Source organism: Xenopus tropicalis, chromosome 1 (assembly GCF_000004195.4).
Source record: "Xenopus tropicalis strain Nigerian chromosome 1, UCB_Xtro_10.0, whole genome shotgun sequence".
Lineage (NCBI taxonomy): Eukaryota > Metazoa > Chordata > Amphibia > Anura > Pipidae > Xenopus > Xenopus tropicalis.
The window spans coordinates 106,711,994-106,736,223 of NC_030677.2; the positions used below are offsets into that span (position 1 = coordinate 106,711,994).

At 38.1% G+C, this 24,230-nt stretch overlaps 1 protein-coding gene across 4 annotated transcripts in view; it reads left to right on the top strand.

The window, feature by feature from the left end:
* Window positions 1-24,230, top strand: part of crlf1 (cytokine receptor-like factor 1) — an 89,483-nt gene that overhangs the window by 42,362 nt on the left and 22,891 nt on the right. For all 4 annotated transcript variants that reach the window (XM_031906295.1, XM_004915488.3, XM_002940207.4 and 1 more), the window contains exons 2-5: window positions 6,536-6,814; window positions 14,632-14,761; window positions 15,730-15,899; window positions 23,336-23,493. In XM_031906295.1, the coding sequence (XP_031762155.1) occupies window positions 6,536-6,814; window positions 14,632-14,761; window positions 15,730-15,899; window positions 23,336-23,493 (737 nt within the window). The remainder of the gene's footprint in view (window positions 1-6,535; window positions 6,815-14,631; window positions 14,762-15,729; window positions 15,900-23,335; window positions 23,494-24,230) is intronic.

Consider the following 24,230-nt stretch of genomic DNA (forward strand, 5'->3'; position numbering starts at 1 on the left):
CCCTTGCATTTGTAATCCTGTTGGCCTGCAATTACCCAGGAGATAAACAGGATGATAGCCCTTATGGTGTTTGCCCTTACTCATAGTATACAAAGATTTTGTCATTTTATTTAAAGGAGAGGGAAAGGTGAAATCACAGGGGTGTGGCAAATGCCAGACACCCCCCAGTGATTATAATCAATTACTTGATACTTTTGAATGAACAGCACATCACAATCTTCCAGTTTCTTATTTTTTTTTATTGGTGAGTGCACTTATGAGAACTTTATGCAAAAAGCTGGCCTTTCAACCTGAGTGTGCATGTGTTGGCCCAGGGGCATTAAAGATCGAAGAAGTAGATGATTGCTCCATGGTGCTCACTCAGAAGTGCCCTGGGCTGGTGCAATTTTCTAACAGGAGCAGCAGTCTGTGGTATCAGGTAATTGAATATTATCACTTACCCCCCAGTGATTTCATCTTTCCCTCTCATTTAATGTTTATATGCTGCCTGGCTGATTAAGAATATACATTTAGGCACTATTTACTATTGTGCCATGTAATTGCTTCTTCACGCAAGTGCCCAGTTACAATCCGCCCAAAAGATTGAAAAAGTCCAAGCAACTGCATTCAAAATCAGAAGGCCACAAAACTTAAGGTCAAGTGATATAATTAGAATAGCAACATGAGTATGCAACATGTGACCCTCCAGCTGCTACTTGTAGCATTTCCTTTTCAAACTGCTCTGGCTGCTAAAAGGTAATGGCGGATATAGTCCAATTAAAGTTAAAACCACCCATTTCCATTTTCTATAATGTAGATAGTTTATAGTTGAAAATTTAAAAGCTGCAGACATTGGTTGAGGCCAACAGATGGCAGGCTAAGGCAAGCAGCAACACTTTGCAAATTATTTTATGAAAACAAAAGACTTTTAAAATGAAAATGTTAAAAAAATAGAAAGTAATTAAGACCCTTCTTATTGTTCTGTAAACTAGTAATGGAAAACAATGGCAGAATAGGGGAGTATAGAAATGTTTCTGATTGATGCATCATAAACTTTTGTGCATATCTAAAGGGATTATTTACCTCAGTGTTAGAAATGCATTTTTTTATTTCAGTTTATTTACTTATTTGCAGCTCATGATGTTATTATGTTCCTTTGGATAATGCTTTTGTCTCTAAAGGCTAAAACATCATAGTTTGAGTTTGACCATCCTGAGTACTACAGTGAGTGATTACAAGCATAAGGGCCAAACTGTAAAAATGGAACTGTAAGATGGCTTATAAATGTCTATAAACTCAAATGCACAGAAAAAGGAGAGGGTCTTTCAGCTCAGGAAAGAGTATTGATTCTGATTGGAAGGTCCCTTCAAGGCATTGCAGAGGAAATGCAGCTGAGGAGTACATGCACATAGTATCTCCAGGGCTGATAGGGGACAATAATTCTCCTTGCATTATAGTCCTGGGGTTTTGAGAAGTTGTAGGAACCACATCTAGGGTAATGCTCCATAGCTTGCCTAATCTTACTTTCCCATCAACTGTTTTGTACGAAGATGGCTGGTACACGTTCTGTTTTATAAGGTGCTAAGAATGTCCTTTGTATCCTTAAGAGAAAGGAGAAAAGTGGTCAGTGACAGTGGTTTTGTTGGAGATAGCTAGTCTGTATCTGTGCATTTTAGTGGAGCATCGGTGCATGGGTGTTTGAGACAATGAAAAAGAAAGGAAAACTTAGTGTTCACATAAAAATATGGTTATGAAAACAGTGTGAGGAAGATGAAGAGTTACAGGAGAATTATGAATTGCCTCTTGTCCATGGTACTGAATTTTAAAAATTCTGTTTGTGTGGGTGGAGTGGGTGAGTCAGCCACAAAAGTCTAGACATATTAGTTTTTTTAAATTAATGCATTTACAAAAGTAAAGATTCCCTCTCTGAACTTACTTAAAGCCACTACTTGATTTATAACAATAATTTTTAGTTTTTAATTTTGGTCTTGCTTGGCATGAAGTCAAATAAATCCTTCTGTTTCTATTAAAAAAGGGAGTCTCTTGCAGCCCGTACACCTTCTCCCCACTTGTGCTAGTAATAATGAGTATTCTGCTGCTTCCCAGGCACTTGTAGCAGCTGATGTGGGTCGATGTTAAAGCAGGCAAGAGTGGTCTTAGCCCACCCACCCCCCAAGACATGTGCCTCTCCACCAACCAATAGTTCTGCCCCAGGGTCCCTGACCCAAAACCCAATACAGGCTTACACTTTATAAAGCCTTTTTATAGTTTGAGGTACCTCACACTTTCATTATACGTGTACTTATACCACTGTATTACTTTGCATAAATGTATCATTTAAATGAATCACTTCTAATAGAACAGTCAGTAGCACTGTTGAGGTACTTCACTCTCCTTCAAGTTAATTTAGTCCATTACGTTACTGAGCTGGCATTCTTTCAATTTAAGTTCATGTTCTAAAGCTGTTTAATGACTTTCCTAATATAGTCTACTGTATGCCTCCACTAAATATGTTTACTACTATTTTCCTACGTTCTAGTGGTTTAGCTAACGATGAAACTTTTTATGTGACAATAATATTTGTAAATCTTTTGCATCATAAAATGTCAATCTGGAACCACAGGAACTGTAGGCATTGCCTATATATCACATGCTGTGAGTTTATACCACTCTGACATGGGCTTTAGGAGCTGTCTGTGCTGCTGAGTCTTTGACGTTTGCTGGAAGGACCTCAAACCTCTCTACATTTGGCTAAACAATGTATATAACTACAACAAAATAAAATGCAGATTCCTTTCACTTAACATATCATTCAGAAAAGACAAATAATTAGCTGGCTACTTTCTAACATTTGTCTATTGTTGGTTATACATAATTTGAATAATCAACCACAAAATAACCCCATTTAAACCACAGCCTTGCTCTCTGTCTGCCAAAATGTGCGCTTTCCTCACAGAACATTAAGCTTGACAAGAAAAGATCAGAAGACAGTTGGAAATGTTTAATTTAAGATATATTTCAAGCTGTCAATCTTGTAATCATTTTACTGCCTGAGGCTGATATGATTTCAATGAAAAATAAATAGAGAGAGTGATTTAGAATTATTTTGTTCCAAACACTGGTCTCCAGCTCAAATTTATGCTATGCATGTTTTGTTCTAACAATGTAATAAAGGTGACCATAAACTGTATGACTGCTCTGGCTAAAATATAAGCCACTTTTTCCTGTAAGTTACTGACTTTATTAGTGGACATTAGAGATCTGCTTCCCTGGATTTTTTTTACACAGGCTTTTGCAAAGAATGTGTAGCAGAATGTGTAGCAGTAAGAATGACAACTATGACATCTAGTGATGCTAGCGTCATGTCTAGCACCACTAATAAAATCAGAAACGTAACCACCATGCTGCCTGCACAGAGCCACCATGCCCCCAACGGCTTAGAGTGATAGTCTGCAGGCCAGGGGTATGCAAGCTTTGGCATCACAGGTGTTGCAGAGCTACAGATGTCTGTCAGAAGGCAGATGGGAGTTGAAATTCTGTAACATCTATAGGGCCTGATTCACTAAAGGGCGATAAAACGTGCGCTATTTATAGCGTGCGGTAAAAATTTTATCGCATCTTAATTTCCGCTACTTTTCGCACGATTCACTATAAGCATAGTTGCGCTATTTTACGCGCAGTATTTCATGCAATATTTTTGTCGCGATAAATAGCGTGCGCGGTATTTTTCGCATGCACGCTATTTATCGCATGCGCTAATTGTTGCGCCATTACGTACATGACAATCGGCAGCATAAAACTGGCGACATTTTGCCCTGGGAGAGTACAGAATGCTAGAGAGGTGCTGTATAAATGTTTATTTGCAAAAAACCCCCCAAAAAACCAATAAAAATATAAGTAAGAAAAAAAAAGAAGTGCTAGAGTTATCACACTCGTCAGAAAATACGCTACGTACTAATTTTGAAAGATCCCCGAAACGGCAAAAATGTTGTGCGGGCAAAAAATTTGTTGCCCGCGACTATTATTTTTTGAAGCCTGTGTCAATTTTTGGACGTGCGGGAATTTTCAAAATTATACTTGAATAAATAGCACTGCAAAGTCCATATTTTATTGGCAAAAGCTCATTTACTGTACCTTTCTATAATTATTATACCTAGTAATTATTATTTTGTGCGACTAAATAGTTACCACTATTGTACTGTATAATATCGCGACTAAATATTTACCACTATTTCTCTGTATAGTTTGGCGACTAAATATTTACCACTATTGCACTGTATATTTTGGCGACTAAATATTTACCACTATTGTACTGTATATTTTGGCGACTAAATTTTTACCACTATTGTACTGTATAATAGTAGCGAAATTCCATACATGCCAAGACTTTAGTAAAATTTAGTAAAAAGACCCATACTTGAATAAATAACACTGTAAGTCCATATTTTATTGGCAAAAACTCATTTACTGTACTTTTCTATAATTTTTCGCCTGCCTGTAGTAGGTGTTAATTTTCGCATAGCCGAATGCGATATTTAGCGCGCCTAAGTTATAGGGAATCATGCGATCGTATTGTTTTCAGCACGGAAATTAACGCATGCGTTAAAACTAGCGAAAATGGCGACTTAACGCACGCGATAATACTATGGTGAATCGCGCGCTAATTATCGTGACTTATTTAACGCAAAAAAGCGTGCGATAATTTTTATCGCACTTTAGTGAATCGGGTCCATAGTATCTTATTGCAGCCAAAACCTTGTTCTACATGTGTGATTTTTATCGTTGTGTCTCAGTCATACCATGACTCTCTTTCCCTTATATTGAGCTTTGATCCATAGATTGTCAGCTATCTTCCATCACTTGTCCACTATCCCTCCTCAGTGGATTGCCTGCTCTTCTCTAAATGTTTAGATAACATTCGTTCTACTGTAAATGAAGTATACTACAGCATACAACATGATGCTAATTAGCCTTCCTATGCATAAGAATAGGGCAGATATATATAGAAATGTCAAGTACTAGAGTTTTGTATGTGTATTTTTCGTTTTTCTTTTAATAAAACTAAAAGATTATGCAGACCCAGTGCCTTCTGGAGGGGTCAGTGGAAGTCCTATTATTATGCTGTATCAATATAGGTGCATAACACATAAAGGGGCCATTTACCAATAACCTAGAAGTAAGTGCTACTGCTAAAGCCCAAAAATAAAGAAGCTTTGAGCCTACATATTTCTGTAGTTTTTAATAATGATATTAACTGAAACACCAGACCTCTACAAATGACTTGAGGACTAATTCAACTGCATTCTAGCTGCTTACAGAAAATCTATTTTTCTTATCATAATGTCAGTGTTTCTCATCAGATTTGTTTGTACACATTTTATTTATTTCTTTAGTTTTCTATATTATATATTTTTAAATATGGGCCCTTAAAGGACATGTAAACCCCACACACAAAAATCTAATCAGTGAACAGCCTCTTTGCAATCTTTCAATACCTGCCACACTGGTTGTCCAGAGGTTAATAGTAAGGCTGCAACATCCCCTTAATCACTTAGATTTCCTTCTCCTCCTGTAACTCACTCGGCCTCCTCCCTCTGGAATTTGCTTTGGCTGTTGGCTTGTGGGCATGCTCAGTTGTTCTAAGCTCAGATTACTAAACACGCCCCCCAGTCTAGCAGCCAGTAAAGAGATGGCATTGCTGGTTCCAATAGAAACTCAGCTCTAGCTGTCTACTTCAATTTTTTTCCCCTGAGCTCAGCTTTAATATTACAGTGCTCAAACAAAAACTTTTATCAAAGACAGTTGTGCCTGTGTGAGCCTGTATTCTTGATGAAATGTATGTTGAATAAGGGTCTGTGTGTGTATGCTGATTGCAGATTTAAATGTAACTGATTATGTATCAGAGGAAAAATGGCCACTGGGTGAAAGCTGCTATTTGCTTTAGGAAAATGTGATGGTGCTGGCAAACGGAGGGGAATGTATGCAGTACAAATGATGCCATTTGGGTGGGGGACACGTGCCCAACTGATATACATTGTAGGCAAATGTAGGCTTTACATGTCCTTTAAGTACACATAATTGTATTCTGCAAACAAATCATTGCCGGTATGGTATATTTCTGTGATGTAGAATTATGTTATAGTTTTTATGAATCTAAAAATGGAAAAATAAATGTTATTTTCATGCCTAGGTGAGAGATTGCGTCACCAACACCATCATTACTATAGCTCATTAATTGCCTAAACTTGTTAAATTTGACTTGCAAAATCTTAGAAGGCAAGACCCGTTTAATGATCAATATTATCCTTTTGAAGCTGAAGACAATTTGAAATTGTACCCTCTTTTCCTAAGAGATTAACTCTAATTGCAAAAATATCTGCAGCCATAATGATACATGGTAACACACTAAATATAATAAGCAGGGACTTAATGATTCTCACATATGACTTACACATACCCCATTAAATAACCAGGAAATATTCTTTATGCTTATTTAACCCTGCAGCTAGAATGCCTGAGTAGCATACCCACTAATTTCTCCTCATTTCCTCTGCAGATCCTGCTGTAATAATCCCACAAGACCCAACTCTAACAATAGGATCATCACTAACCGCATCTTGCTCTGTGGACCCAGATTTAAACCTGAAAGTTGAGGACCTGTTCTGGACCCTTAATGGGAGAAGGCTCCCAGCAGAGCTGTATAAGATACTCAACAGCACATCTTTAAGTGTGGTCTTGAATAACCTGAATGGATCCAAGCAGCAGTCAGGAGATAACCTGGTGTGTCACGGCAAAGACGGGAGAATCCTGGCGGGCTCATGTCTTTATGTTGGATGTATGTTTTTAATTCTCAGGCTTAGAAAACAGGGGCATGTATAACTGAATGGATGCCCAATTATGTATCACCGGTGGGTTAACATTACATTTTCGCCAAGACACAAATTCTAGACAAGAAGATATCAGTTGTTTTCAGGAATTTGTCATACTGCGTGTGCCAGAGTTTAGAGTTCTGGTATCAGCTTTACAGCATTACACTCTGGAGGTCCCTTCAGATATTTATACATTTCATACAGAAGATCATTTCTGACATTACCCTCTGTTTGACCCCCCCCACCCACAAATTGATATTTTAAGAAAATATATTAATCTTTTTTTCAAAGTATTATGGAAAAATGCATTGTAGATATTGCATTTCTAGAAGAATAATAAGAAGAAAAAGAAATTGCAACTTTGCAATATTGAATTGGCTTTATTTTGTCAAAATCAGTCTGACAAAATCATAGTTATTAAAAAAATGTCATTATGTAAATATCCCATAGTGAAACAAATTAATCTATATGCATCACATAGTCACCGGAACTTGCCTCACAAAACAAGTATGGGTGACTATGTGATGCACATGTTTAACCTCTGGTGATTAATCCTGATAAAAATATAACTCTCAATTCTGGATGTTTTGTTGCTTGTGCTGGAGGAGATTAAGTTCAGGTGACAAACTGTCCTGACTGCCATTACCCTTAGGGCAAAGTCACACATTGCATAGGGTCTGCTTTTCTTCAACTGTGTTTTGTAGACAGGTGGGGAGAAGCGGATCTGCGCTCATCACTGTAGCTGAACTCACTGTAGCTGCATTGATGGGCACAGCATCTGTTTGAGTGTAGTTACACGGAGCAGAGATCAGCTCACAAAAAGCAAAAGTACGTGTTACAAAATACAGGCAGATAGAAATGGGCCCTGTGTATTGTGTGACTTTAGCCTTAGGGTAAATGTAATCATTTGAGACATTATAGTATCTCTAATGTAGTACAGGTATGGGACCTGTTATCCAAAATGCTTGGGACCTGGATAATGGATCTTTCCTTAATTTGGATCTTCATAACTTAAGTCTGCTAAAAATCATTTTAATATTGAATAAACCCAAAGGCTTGTATTGCCTCCAATAAAGATTAATTATATCTAAGTTGGGATCAAGGACAAAGTACTGTTTTATTATTAAAGAGAAAAAGGAAATCATTTTTAAAAATTAGAATTGTTTGCTTATAATGGAGTCTATGGGAGATGGCCATTCCGTAATTTTGAGCTTTCTGGATAATGGGTATCCGGATAAGAGATCTCATACCTGTAACAAAAAGTGTCTCTAATGTACAGGCCTCGCTAATTTATTATAAAGCCTCTATCACCTATATAGTTTCGGCACTAAACAAAAGTAAATTAATTAAGTGATAACATCTTTTTCCCCACCATGCATTAACAAAAGGCTGGTATTCTGCTCTTAAGTGTGTAAATATCAATAAACAATAAGGTTTAAGGCATAAGCACATTCCTTCTCTGCACATTTCAATGTAATAACTTATGAGCAATGTGAAGACAATACAGGTCAGTCTGGCTTCTTCCAATAGTAAACAGAGGTTAATTACTTAAAGCAGAAGTTATCATCACCATACTAACTGACCCCTAGGTGGGGGTGGGCCCATTAGTCTAGGACTCTATAACGTAGAGTTTATGAAACAAAATCTTACATGAAGGGCTAGTACTGGCAAGGAATCTCACTTCTCAGTACATATTTCTAAGCAGCATAGGTTGTGTGAAATGAAATGGCTCTTGGGCATGAAGGGACCCTTCTTCTGCATACTGAATCTTATATTTTTGTTCTGGAAAAGGCCTCAAAAATAACTATGCTGTAGTGTAAGGGAAGAAAGTGTGGATCAGTTAGGGAAGCATGTATGTAAGGCCTTGTAATCCTACTGATTTGTGCCTAGTAATGGTGGATTTCTGGTGGCTTATCCATTGTCTTATTTTTGCTGTTAGAGAAATACCTAAAGTCAGTGTGCCTCCTGCTGTTGTGTTTAATGGCAAATGCCTGTAACAACTTGTACAGTTGGTTTCTGCCAAAAGATGACACTTTTTAAGGGAAACAAGCCACAGTGTCAACAGGTGGTTGCTCTTAAAGTCAATGAAAAGCAGCAATGACTAGTTTGTGCCTTTTTTTGCTGTAAAATCAGAGGACAAACCAGCAGATGTGACATTAGCTTAAAAGTGGCTAAACTGTAGGAATTAGGGTGACTACTATTTATAGAGATACTTTCTATACAAACCTGGTCAACAATTAATTTTACCCTGTTCATGTCAAAAGCATAAAAACTAAATACTAAGAAACTAAGAAACTCGCTTAGCCAAAAAAAAGCGAACAGAGAAAGATTTACTACAAAAACCTGACAAAAGTTTAAAATATGTAGGACATACTGTAATTCTAGAAATAGCACAATTACAAGAATGCAAAAATAACAAGACATCATAATTTATGCTGTGTTTTGGTCTGGGCTTCCATGCTCTCTCATGGCTATTTTAATAGGTTTCTCTGTATTTCATTGTTTGACAAAGCTCAAAGGGTTTAGCCATTAGGCCAATTACTTCAATAAGCAACAAATGGCAAGGTTAATGCCTACAATTATTTACTGCAGTAAAAGGTTCTCTTAAGATTTTCCATTAGCAACCACATGTAAAATAAACAGAATGTTTCAGGGAGAGGGATATTTATATTAGAAAACAAGTATGAGAGAACATATTGGAGCTGAACTATAGTATGGCTCTGGTTTAGTGTGAAGCCTTGTTGCAAAAACAACACTGGTGCAAAGATGCCCATACTGCATTAAAAGTCCATCCTCTTTGAAGTTAGGTGTTACAGCATTCACATCTGTTAATCACACCAAAGAATTGTGCAACGACTCTAACACCTATTGCTAAAATAATAACAGACGCAAGGATCAAATACATATAAATCTATGCATAAATCTGTGTATTAATGACATAAATGTAAAACTGCATTTTGTCTTCACATATGCATTTTTTGTTTTAAGATGACATATATCTCACAAAAGACTCAAAAAGAGAGAAAATAGACTTTTAGATAACATAAAATGCTACATCAATCAACTTACTCTAACCATCCAAGTATATTCAGTATTGCAAACCGTATCTAGTTCCACACTAGAACTCCCATTGACTGCTTTGGGCTTTTTATTGAAGACAGTGCAACAGTTCTGGAACCTGAACCTCTGAGCTATACTTATTAAATAAATGATAATGATGATGATTAAACAGTGATTACTATGACACAGCAAATATATATGTGTTTATAATGTTTGTCTCTTGTTTGTAGTACAGTCAAAATTTATTTTAGATATTTTTCCATAGAGTTGTGACTCTCTGTTGGGAAAAACAGGATATTTAAGGGGAGACCAATACAAAATAATGAATGAAGCATCATAACAATATCAGTTGCATTACATCAATATAAAGCTTTTCCCAGTCACCCTTGATATGCATAAAAGAACCATAACATTTATCTTTATTGTTTAAATCCAATATGGCATTTGGTGAAGTGGTGTTGATATACCCAATCATTCATGCAAATATTTCTTCTTTCTCGTTTGCATTTTACATGTGAGTGTGAGCTTCCATTTTGCTCTCCATGGGTTTAAGTTAAACAATGTAATTCATTCTTCAGGTGAAGCCAGTGAAGAAAACCTATGTCACAACAAACTATAGTAATATACAAACAAATGTATTATTATAGGGTAAGGGAAAAAAGAGAAGCTAAAGACTATTTGTTTTCCCCAAATATATCATATTCTAAACCCATAGTGCACGATACTAAAGTTTTCCCAAAATTATAGTACTAGTTTATGTTGTGGGTACATATATTTTTCTAAATTACATGAGGATTTGCTAAACTCAGTTAAGATATACTAAACTGCATATGTGAAGAGCTGAGAGAAAGCCAACCTTACATGTTGGACAAACTGCCAATAAGTGAAGTGCACAGAAATGACTCCACAGTGGTTATTGCGGAACTGAATGTCACATAACTGGTAATAACATACCATAAGGAAGTAACACATCATGCGATAAATTAATGTGTTAATATTTCCCAAAATATAAGCTTTTAGTCCACGTTACTGCTCTAATTGGCTTAGGATTTATTTGTCTTTGGCCTCTAAATGTATAGAATTTATTTTCATCATAATCATCATCATCATTATTTATTTATATAGCGCCAGTAATTTACACAGTGCTTCACAGCAAATTTAAACAAACAGGGATCCTAAAAAGTTTAACATATAAGGGTATATAGAGTAAGAATAGGATCAGAGGGCTCTGCTCCCAAGAGCTTACAATCTTTTTCTGAATACATTTCTCCTTGTCCTCTGTTGCCATAGTTGGGGAATGGACCCAAGCCTGCTTACTCAAGGGCAGAGGGGGGCGCCTCTTCTCTAACTGTTCCTTATTAAATGCAGTCGTTTTCATAAATGTAAGAAGTACTTAAAGGATATTTAGCAACATTTTCAGATGACTAATGGGCATTTAATGAGTACTATAAAAATGCCAGAAATAAAGGTATTTTATCAGGTCCTGTAAAGTTTTACATTTTAATAAAGATTTATAGGAATGAAAGCTCTCTTTATCCCTTTTTGTAAGGACAGTCCAAATCCACCAGAGCGCTGTGCAGAACCTGAAACAGAATCCAAGTTAAAAAAAGGCAACTATTAAACAGCACATAAAAAATGTATTTCCAATGAAGCCCAGTTTAACGAGACTAAGATTGATTTTCAAAACAGTAGCTTTTCTTGCTCCGAAGGAGTAAGAGCATTTCCAGTTCAAAGACACTTCATGAGTGCATATTCACTTGTAGTAGGGTGTCTAAAGAGATTTATGGAGAGAGATGCAAATTGCTGAGTATGCAAGGACAAAAAAGAAATGATATGGAAAAAGTATTATAGAAAGCATGGGTCGACCTGGATGCTGAAAGGCATCTGTGATTTATTATATATTTTAATAAAGAACAGTTTTTGCCTTTTTATGTCATAAATCTATCTAGAATTTCTCATAGAATATATTGGGTGTAATATCCTCAGCATACTGGTGCCTTAACAGGTGCAAGTACCGGCTTTTGTGCATTTTATGGTACACCACTATGTAATAAAAATGGCTCCACCTCATGGCACTTAGTGAAGTAATACTGTTCAAAAAACTCAGACGTGACTGCACACATATTTGCAGCCATTAGACCAAATAAGCCGTTGCCTGGTACAATCATTTGAGTGCTTCATGAAGCCATGATGCTAAGAATGTATTCTAATCCACCATTTATAAATATAAGCTGCTTACTAAGGCAATGTGTTGATCCCAAGCAGGTCTTTGGGGTCAGGGGCAAAATGTTGGGTTTCTTGCAGAGTATCAGTAGCCACTAATGTTTGAGCTTCTTTAGCTATCAGACAAAAGGGCTCATTTACATCTGTAGATGTAGTGAGCAATTTGCACTTTATCTCGCAGTGAGTTGTGCCTAAAACCACTTTCATCAAATGTGCTCTGCTCACTTTTGTATAGTGGCACTCAGCAGCAGTCAGTATTTCTTGCCTTCCATTCTGAATTCAGATCTGCTGCATCTATTGATGCACAGCACTTAGCGAACCCTAGCTCTTCTGTCACCTCCTGACTAGGTGGTAGCTCCAGGGATTCCTCAGCACCCTCTTTGAGTAGACACAGCACGCTTACACCTAAAGTATCAGAAACAGATGCCAAACAGTGAAATTGACTCCAGACAGACTGCGAAAATATTTGGCACAACTGTGTCTGATACATCGAAGTGCACGTGCAGTTGCATCTATTGATGATAAATCGGACACAGCGATGCTTGGTTTCTAGGCAAAAACTATGCATTGTGGGAAAAAACATGTCAATTGCGTCCAAAAATGATGTGAATGTGGCCCAAAGTTTTTTCCCCCTTGGCCACTGAAAATTAAGCCAGACAACTCAGATCTTGGCATAAAATCAATTTGCCACCTTAGGTGCAACATTAAAAGTTTATATTTTTCTTCCAGAAACAGAAATAACATAAACAAAAACCTGGTGCTAAATGTTGTTGCTGTGCCCAATATACCTGCATACCTACTACAGGTATGTGACCTGATATCCAGAATAAGGGGTCTTTCCATAATTTGGATCTCCATACAATCTACTAAAAATCATTTAAACATTAATTAAACCAACAGATTTTTGGTGTTTTTTTGTGTTTCCAATAATTAAATCGATATTAGTTGGTATCAAGTGCAAGGTGCTGTATTGTTATTATAGAAAAAAAGGAAATATGTTTTAACATTTTAAAAAATTTTGAACTATTTGAACAAAATGGAGTCTATGGGTTATAGTCCTTCTGTAATTCAGAGCTTTCTGGATAATGGGTTTCCAGATAACAGATCCTCTACCTGTACTATTCAAGAAAACCTTGCATGCTATAAAAAGCTCATCCCTCTGTTCAATTCAATTCTTATTCTTCCCAAACAAATGTGTACTGTTTAGTTATTCCTTGACTACTTTGCTTCTGCCTCTGGGCTATTCCATTAAAATAGGATGAGGAATGTTTAAGAACATCCATAGTGTGGAAAACCTTGTTGTACATACATTTATCCATATTCACAAATACACAGCAAGCAATCATAGAAGAATGCTGCTCTCGTAGAATGCTTTGACAGGAGATTAAAAATCATTCCACAGTCATTGTAAGACTCACCGACACTTCTTAATCTCTCATCTCAAATCCCTCTCTCATATAGTAACTATTAGGAACTTGGATTTTCTAACAAGTCTCAGCTTTCTAGTTCTTGTCAATGCAAAGTTGTGCTTTACCTGGGGCTACTTAGGTGGGGTGCATACAATATATATCTGTCATTATTTAATCCACATCTGTTCGCAACCACCAATATACCTAAAAAATGTATCTATTGAACTAAGTAAAATGTTTTTAATGCAATGCTCACTTCTAGCATATGATTTAATACTGATACTGAGTACTGGAGTGACTGAAATCTTAGCTGGGTTATAAATGCATTGGATGCATATAAAAATTATTGATGGAACAATGTGTTGGTGGCTGTCAACTGGTGTTAGGGAATCCTGGGATTGAATCTTATATCGTTTACCTTTGATCCTGTGTGAACCTTCCTGTGTTGCCTAATTAAATTTATGAGGGCTCATTTAGGACCAGCAACTGTGTGAATTGAAGCCATTTAATAATCTTCACACTTCTACATAGTTGTGTTTGGCGCTAGTATGTTCATCCCACCCCCTGTTCCAAACTGTGAACAAGTTTCTGTGAACAAGTAAACCCTGGAACTTTACAAGGTTCATACAATACAATTAATACATGCCGTCAAAATATGTCAATACATGCAGTGTACCTGAACCTAAAGAATCACAAGCAGATGTCATTTTGATGTAGAGTACCAGAAATGCTGCATTCCCAACACAGAAAATTTTCAAATGCAATAGCATTTCAATGGTAAAGTGCACCAGGTGCAACTCCCTCTTGTGGATGGCATTATGCTGGATTTATGGGAAAATGCTGCATTGTGGGTAATAAACATAGTAACACATGAATGAAATTCCAGTGTGCACACCACACTTGTGCTCCTAAATGATCGCTTTAGGGTTATGCCCTAACACAGCAAAGTTTCCCCTAACCCGCAAACCCATAGGACCAAAATGATTAGAATTTTCAATATTGTCTATATCTATATTTTGTATGTATCACATTTGTTTTACTTATTTTTTGCTAACAGGAATATTGTTGTATGTGGTTTTTATCTTTTGTAGTGCCCCCTGAAAAGCCAACCAATATTACCTGCTGGTCAAAGAATATGAAAGATCTAACCTGCAAATGGATTCCAGGAAGTGAAGGCGAGACATATCTGCACACAAACTACACATTGAAATACAAACTGAGGTATAATTCTAGGTGGAAATATAGGCTGGGTACAGACTAAATGCTTCTTTTTAGAGGTCATGCATATTTAAAGAATGTCTGTTATTAAATATGCATTTTATTTAATGTTTCACTCTCTCTATTGGCATGGAATATTGCTGTTGTCTGAATACAGGTATAGGACCCATTATCCAGAATGCTCGGGACCAAGGGTATTCCGGATAAGGGGTCTTTCTGTAATTTGGATCTCCATACCTTAAGTCTACTAAAAAATCAGTATCCAATAAGGATTATTAATATCTTAGTTGGGATCAATTACAAGGTACTGATTTTTTTCTACATAGAAAAAGGAAATCAGTTTTAAAATTCTGAATTATTTGATTAAAATGGAGTCTATGGGAGACGGGCTTTCCGTAATTCGGAGCTTTCTGGATAATGGGTTTCCGGATAAGGGGTCCGATACCTGTATAAGGTCTCTAATAGTTACTTCAAAACTGTGGTCACTTTGTGTTTTGCAACCAGCGTATCTTTATTCGCCAGGTCTTGGTATGGCCATGGCTTCATTCAGGTAGACTGTCAGCATTATTACTACAGTTTCACCTGTTGATCAGTTGAATTATTCACGAAATTTGAACTCTTCATGGCCCCCGTGGTTTGCAGCTGGCAAATCTCACGGTGCACAAAAAACATTGCCCTGTTTGCACAGATATTTTGATCTTGTGTTTCCTCTTTAGGACTTTTGTCTGCATTCTGCATGTATTTCTGATTTAAAACATGAATTAGACTTTTAATGTAATAACAGTATGGTTTAGGGTAAAATATAACTCACGGATATTTATTCATTTAGCATTTTCTTTAGGAATGTTTCTGAAGTCAAATAGGATTTTGATAGGGGTTGTGATGAAATATTCCGTAGCTAATCAAGTACCATAGTAAAAAGTATGAAATTCAGACCAGATGAAAGCTAATAGGAGCCTTATATTTTCCAGGTGGTACGGCAGAGATAATACATGTTTAGAATATCACACCATGGGGCCTTACTCCTGCCATATCCCAAAGGATCTTGCCCTCTTCACACCCTATGAGATTTGGGTGGAAGCTTCAAACAGACTTGGATCCACCACCTCTGACATAATAACCTTGGACATTCTTGATGTGGGTAAGATACATTGCAACATGTGCTTTTGACCTACTACAAGATAGCCTTGGGACGTATTTACTGTGCAAATTAGTTTACCTTGTAACCTTTTCCTTTTGGCTTTTGAATGTCAGAAGTTCATTCAGAATTTTTTTGAATGTACAAATATTTCAAAGGGTGCCTAAAAAAAACCTGTATTCAGGTTAAACAAATCATGTTGTTCTTTATACTGCCTCTGTATTCTACAAGGTACATGATGTGCAGTAAGTGTGAGAAGTACAGAGAATTTTATAATGGTGATGCATGTGACAATCTTTATTACATGATGGATTTTATTTATAGCTAAGTTTATTTATATTTTATTTGTTATATACAGTGGAGGAAATAATTATTTGACCCCTCACTGATTTTGTAAGTTTGTCCAATGACAAAGAAATGAAAAGTCTCAGAACAGTATCATTTCAATGGTAGGTTTATTTTAACAGTGGCAGATAGCACATCAAAAGGAAAATCGAAAAAATAACTTTAAATAAAAGATAGCAACTGATTTGCATTTCATTGAGTGAAATAAGTTTTTGAACCCTCTAACAAAAAAAGACTTAATACTTAGTGGAAAAACCCTTGTTTGCAAGCACAGAGGTCAAACGTTTCTTGTAATTGATGACCAAGTTTGCGCACATTTTAGGAGGAATGTTGGTCCACTCCTCTTTGCAGATCATCTCTAAATCCCTAAGGTTTCGAGGCTGTCTCTGTGCAACTCTGAGCTTGAGCTCCCTCCATAGGTTTTCTATTGGATTAAGGTCCGGAGACTGACTAGGCCACTCCATGACCTTAATGTGCTTCTTCTTGAGCCACTCCTTTGTTGCCTTTGCTGTATGTTTTGGGTCATTGTCGTGCTGGAACACCCATCCACGACCCATTTTCAGTTTCCTGACAGAGGGAAGGAGGTTGTCGTTCAGGATTTCACGATACATGGCTCCATCCATTTTCCCGTTAATGCGAATAAGTTGTCCTGTGCCCTTAGCAGAAGAACACCCCCAAAGCAAAATGTTTCCACCCCCATGCTGACGGTGGGGACGGTGTTTTGGGGGTCATAGGCAGCATTTTTCTTCCTCCAAACACAGCGAGTTGAGTTAATGCCAAAGAGCTCTATTTTGGTCTCATCAGACCACAGCACCTTCTCCCAGTCACTCACAGAATCATTCAGGTGTTCATTGGCAAACTTCAGACGGGCCTGCACATGTGCCTTCTTGAGCAGGGGGACCTTGCGAGCCCTGCAGGATTTTAATCCATTGCGGTGTAATGTGTTTCCAATGGTTTTCTTGGTGACTGTGGTCCCTGCTAATTTGAGGTCATTAACTAACTCCTCCCGTGTAGTTCTAGGATGCTTTTTCACCTTTCTCAGAATCATTGACACCCCACGAGGTGAGATCTTGCGTGGAGCCCCAGAGCGAGGTCGATTGATGGTCATTTTGTGCTCCTTCCATTTTCGAACAATCGCACCAACAGTTGTCACCTTCTCTCCCAGCTTCTTGCTAATGGTTTTGTAGCCCATTCCAGCCTTGTGCAGGTCTACAATTTTGTCTCTGACATCCTTGGACAGCTCTTTGGTCTTTCCCATGTTGGAGAGTTTGGAGTCTGCTTGATTGATTGATTCTGTGGACAGGTGTCTTTTATACAGGTGACTAGTTAAGACAGGTTGAGGTTGACTAATTGAGTAGAAGTGTCTAACCACTCTGTGGGAGCCAGAACTCTTAATGGTTGGTAGGGGTTCAAAAACTTATTTCACTCAATGAAATGCAAATCAGTTGCTATCTTTTATTTAAAGTTATTTTTTCGATTTTCCTTTTGATGTGCCATCTGCCACTGTTAAAATAAACCTACCATTGAAATGATACTGTTCTGAGACTTTTCATTTCTTTGTCATTGGACAAACTTACAAAATCAGTGAGGGGTCAAATTATTATTTCCTCCACTGTATAATTTATATTTATATCAGAAAAATAAGAGCAAAAAAACAGATGTAAAACAGAAGGTGAAATACAGTGAAATATTTATATAATATGATAAAAGAAATATATTGGAAAAAACGCCATTCATACCTAATGATATCACTTGGCTGTAAAGGCATGGGCATCAGGAGTATCAAATGCCCTGTTTGACTACAATAAGTGGAGGAGTAAGGAAACTTCCATATAGTTATATAGTTACATACATAGTTACATAGGGTTGAAAAAAGACCTGTGTCCATCAAGTTCAACCCATCCAAGTAAACCCAGCACACCTAACCCACACCTACCAATCTATACACTCACATACATAAACTATAAATACAACCACTAGTACTAACTGTAGATATTAGTATCACAATGGCCTTGGATATTCTGATTGATCAAGAACTCATCCAGGCCCCTCTTAAAGGCATTAACAGAATCTGACATTACCACATCACTAGGAAGGGCATTCCATAACCTCACTGCCCTCACCGTGAAAAACCACCTACGCTGCTTCAAATGGAAACTCCGTTCCTCTAATCTAAAGGGTTGACCTCTGGTGCGTTGATTGTTTTTATGGGAAAAAAGAACATCCCCCAACTGCCTATAATCCCCTCTAATGTACTTGTACAGAGTAATCATGTCCCCTCGCAAGCGCCTCTTTTCCAGAGAAAACAACCCCAACCTCGACAGTCTCACCTCATAGTTTAAATCTTCCATCCCCTTAACCAGTTTAGTTGCACGTCTCTGCACTCTCTCCAGCTCATTAATATCCTTCTTAAGGACTGGAGCCCAAAACTGCACTGCATACTCAAGGTGAGGCCTTACCAGGGACCTATAAAGGGGCAAAATTATGTTCTCATCCCTTGAGTCAATGCCCTTTTTTATACAAGACAGCACTTTATTTGCTTTAGTAGCCACAGAATGACACTGCCTGGAATTAGACAACTTGTTATCAACAAAAACCCCTAGATCCTTCTCCATTAAGGATACCCCCAACACACTACCATTCAGTAGATAGTTTGCGTTTATATTATTTCTACCAAAGTGCATAACTTTGCACTTATCAACATTGAACCTCATTTTCCAGTTTGCTGCCCAGTTATCTAATTTTGTCAAATAGCTCTGCAAAGCGGCAGCATCCTGCATGGAACTTATAGTTTTGCACAATTTAGTGTCATCAGCAAAAATAGAAACAGTACTGTCTATGCCCACCTCCAGGTCATTAATAAACAAGTTAAAAAGCAAAGGCCCAAGGACTGACCCCTGCGGTACTCCACTAACCACACTGGTCCAATTAGAAAATGTTCCATTTACCACCACTCTTTGTACTCTATCCTTCAGCCAGTTCTCTATCCAATTACAAATATTATGTTCTAGGCCAATATTCCTTAATTTGATCATTAACCTTCTGTGAGGTACTGTATCAAACGCTTTAGCAAAGTCCAAGTAGATGACATCAACTGCCATTCCAGCATCAAGGTTCCTACTCACCTCCTCATAAAAGGCAACTAAATTAGTCTGGCAAGATCTGTTACGCATAAAACCATGCTGGCACAAACTAATGGTATTGTGAACTGCAATGTATTCAAGTACCCTATCCCTTATTACCCCTTCCAAAAGTTTTCCTACTACTGATGTCAGACTAACAGGCCTATAGTTTTCAGGCTGAGAACGGGATCCCTTTTTAAATAACGGCACCACATTAGCAATCCGCCAGTCTCTTGGCACCATGCCAGACCTCAATGAATCCTGAAAAATTAAGTGAAGAGGTTTGGCAATCACAGCGCTCAGCTCATTTAATACCCTGGGATGAATCCCATCCGGCCCTGGACCTTTGTTTACCTTTACATGTTCAAGTCTCTTTTGAATTTCCTCCCGAGTGACCCATGCGTCAGTAGCTAAATTACTAGAACTGGGCATATTACAAGGGAAGCCTTCATTATCTGGCTCCTCAGATGTATAGACAGATGAAAAATAAGAGTTCAAAATTTCAGCTTTTTCCCCGTTTTCATCAACCAACGTACCCCCCCGTGATAATAAAGTTCCCACCCCTTCTTGCTTCATTTTTTTACTATTCACATAATTAAAAAATAATTTTGGATTCTTTTTACTCCTAGCTGCAATATCCCTTTCCATTTCTATTTTAGCTTGCTTGATAGCTTTTTTGCATGCTTTATTTGCTTCCTTGTACCTGATGAAAGTTTCCGCTGTCCCAGCTAACTTGAATGCCCTAAAAGCACGTTTTTTCTTACCAACCTCGACAATAACACTTTTATTCAGCCATAAAGGTTTCGCTTTGCGATGCCTCTCCTTGCTTACTAGGGGGATATACTGTTGTGTATACCTACAAAGCAATGTTTTAAAGATGTTCCATTTTCCTTCTGTGTCTAACCCCATGAAAAGCCTTTCCCAGTTGACACATTGCAGAGATGCCCTTATACTGGCAAAGTCTGCACGTCTAAAATTGAGCGTTTTAGTTACTCCCTTATAGCGCTGTCTCTGCAGCATTATCTCAAAGGAGACCATGTTGTGATCACTGTTCCCCAAATGCTCACCCACACAAATGTTAGAGATAAGTTCATTATTATTAGAAATCACCAGGTCCAAAATAGCTTCATTCCTAGTGGGTTCTTGAACTGCCTGAAATAAAAAGTTGTCATTTAGCATATTTACAAACCTACTAGCTTTTTCTGACTTAGCCACCCCATTACTCCAGTCAATGTCCGGATAATTAAAGTCCCCCATAACAACAACTTGACCCAGTTTTGAAGCCTCCTCCATTTGCAACAATAGCTGGGCCTCATCCCCCTCATCTATACGGGGTGGTTTATAGCATACACCAATGATCATTTTCTTTGTGACCTTCAGCCCTACTGAAATTTCTACCCAAAGAGATTCGACGTTTTCATTGGTAATGTCTTTATTACATGGCTTTAAGTCTGACTTTACGTAAAGACAAACCCCTCCACCCTTTTTAATCTCTCTGTCCCTCCTAAAAAGTGTATAACCATTTAAATTCACAGCCCAGTCGCATTTATCATCCCACCAGGTCTCAGTGATACCTATTAAATCATAATTTTCAATACATGCAATAGCTTGCAGCTCCCCTAATTTACCCGACAAGCTACGCGCATTAGCCAGCATGCAGCGGAGATTATTACTTCTCCCTCTGATGTTTACATTAGCTAAGGGAGAATTAGAGCTAAGGCAATTATGAGACTGCTTTCCTTGTAACGGAAGCTCCTTATCTGATAAACTATATGCCCCCCTCACTCCTCCCCCACAACCCTTTGCTAGTCCCCCTACCCCGTCTACACTAATTTTCCCATGGAATTCTAGCTCACCCACCCCCCCCTTGTCTAGTTTAAACACTCCTCCAACCTCTTAACCATTCTCTCCCCTAGCACAGCAGACCCCCTTCCATTGAGGTGCAATCCGTCAGGGCTGTATAGATTGTACCCCAAGGAAAAGTCAGCCCAGTGCTCTAGGAACCCAAACCCTTCCTTCCTACACCAAGACTTTAGCCACGCATTTAGCTCCCTAAGCTCCCGCTGTCTCCCTAAACTTGCACGTGGCACCGGCAAAATTTCCGAAAAAATGACATTGGAGGACCTTTGCCTAATCTTAGAGCCTAGATCCCTGAACTCACTCTTTAAAGTCCCCCACCTACCGTTCATTTTGTCGTTAGTACCGATATGTACCAAGACAGCCGGGTCATGCCCAGCCCCTCCCAATAATGTGTCAACCCGATCAACCACATGCCGAACCCTGGCACCAGGAAGACAGCAAACTGTCTGGTTGAAGCGATCCGCTCGACAGATTACCCTGTCCACTTTCCTAATGATCGAATCCCCTATAACCACCATCTGTTTAGGCCTAGCTCTGCTCTCCTCCCCACCACTACTAGTGAAACTGGTCTCCCGGCTGTTAGAGAGATCAGCCTCACCTAGAACCGCCAATCCAGAGTTCACACTCCCATCTTCTTCACACAATCTGGCAAATCTGTTGGGATGCGCAAACCCTGGAGCAGCCTCCCTTTTCCTTTTCCCCACACTAGATTTTCTAACTGTCACCCAGCTTACTGCCCTATCATCCTTTTGCTGCTCCCCTCCCCCCCTACTATCTGACCCCACTAGTTCTTGTTCAGTTAACAAGAGACCCCTCTCAAGATTGTTGATTGAACGCAGTGTTGCAACGTGTTCCTCTAGGACTCTAACGCGAGCCTCTAAAGTGGCAATTCGCTCACATCCACAACAGAGGTATGCACTTTGGAACTGTTGTTCCACAACTGCATACATGTGGCAGGCTGTGCACTGTGTCAGACCTTCAATGTTGCTACAACTCATACTCCCAGTTACAAGAACAGTTAAACAAAAAAAAAAAAAAAGGTGTAAGGACTTGTAGTAAATACCTTGTTTTACCTTATTTTTAACTCCCTTAGTGTTTAACTCCTGAGTTTATAACTCCACTTACAGAGCCCCCACTTCAAGAGCAATCACTTACAGAGCACCTAACACCAGAGCAAGCTCCACTGGAGTGCCTGTGGTTCTATTTATGCAGTCTGTAAAGGTGAACTAATCAAACCCCACCCTCCTCAAGCTGAGGGTAATTACAAGGGAATGTAACCTGCTGTAAGCCTATGGATCCCACAAACTTTGTAAATTAGCTTCAAAAACAACAATTACTTATGAAAAAAATAAATAAAACCCAACAGTAAAAAAACACAATGGTTTTGATAAAGTTAGTAAAGAATACTTATCCCTTTTTAGTTGAAATGAAAGCAAGTTGATTCAACCAGCCACCAGCCTGTTAGTAAGCATGATAGGCATTTTACCTCTCAGTAAAGATGTACTGTGGATCCCTCAGTTATATTACCGTAGGGGATCAATACGATCTACCACAGAAGGGATATTAATAAACTGAAAATGCAGAGAGACATAGAATTATGGTAGTAGGGATTTATATATACGTGTACAAAGAATCAAAGGGCAATGGCTCATAGAGCACCCATTGCCACCCATGTCATTTTCAGCTTATGGGTTGGTAGCAAAATGATGGATAACATATTTGCATTATCGATAATGGAAACCACGCTGAGCATTAAGAAGCTGTAATTGCTTGGCCCTCCATGTGGTATTGCCATAATGTGGTGATGGAAATTCACTGAAGGGCTGCCTTTGATGGATCACTGTATTTATTAATTTTAAATGAACTAGGTAACTATGCATGATGTTGGTTATTATTAGCCATATCGATATTGATAAAATTATGATAATATATAATAGAGCTATATGATGCTCTTAAACAGGAACCATAGAGATCCCTTTTAGAGCTGCACAAGGCCTCCAGCTGGACAACCTTGATTTAATGGATGTCAGATAATGTTATCTTACATTATTATTTTATTCCCATGTGCTCTTTTGCACTTTGTTATATGGTGTATTTGGCCTTTGATTACAGTGACCACAGACCCACCATCAGATGTCCATGTGAGTCGAGTTGGTGACTTAGAGGATCAGCTAAGTGTGCGCTGGAGTTCCCCACCCGCCCTAAAGGACTTTCTCTTTCAAGACAAATACCAAATTCGCTACAGAGTTGAAGACAGTACAGAATGGAAGGTATTGCATACTGTATTTGGTTTATCAGCTTTGTATTACTATTAGTTTTAAATTAATATTTGTGTCTTTTTCTACACGCGCATGAATTGAAATATAAAGAGTGATATTTTATTTAGGCAAATTGAAAAAAGCACTTATATCATCAAGAGGTAGTATATGCATTAGGATATAGCCTTGCATGAATTCTGAATTATCCACCTTAAAATGGTATAAAAGAACCAATATATTTTTGATATTTGCTGAGATAAAGAACATTCTAATACTGAAGCTATTTCGATTACAAGAGGTTAAGCTATGGATAACACAGTTTATAGTAAGTAAACTGGGCAGAAAAGGCATAGTTTATATAAATAGTAAAGTTAATCACTTTGTAAATGTTAGCCATTTTAAGCTGACAGTGTGCAAAGCAGTTTAGGCTTAGGGGCACATTTACTAACCCACGAACGGGCCGAATGCGTCCGATTGCGTTTTTTTCGTAATGATCGGTATTTTGCGATTTTTTCGGAAAAATGACGCAACTTTTTCGTTACTAATACGATTTGTGCGAAAAAACGCGAGTTTTTCGTAGCCATTCCGAAAGTTGCGCAAAATCTGGCGATTTTTCGTAGCGTTAAAACTTGCGCAAAAAGTTGTGCTTTTTTCGTAGCGTTAAAACTTGCGCGAAACGTTGCACCTTTTAAGTTTTAACGCTACGAAAAAGGCGCAACTTTTCGCTCAAGTTTTAACGCTACGAAAAA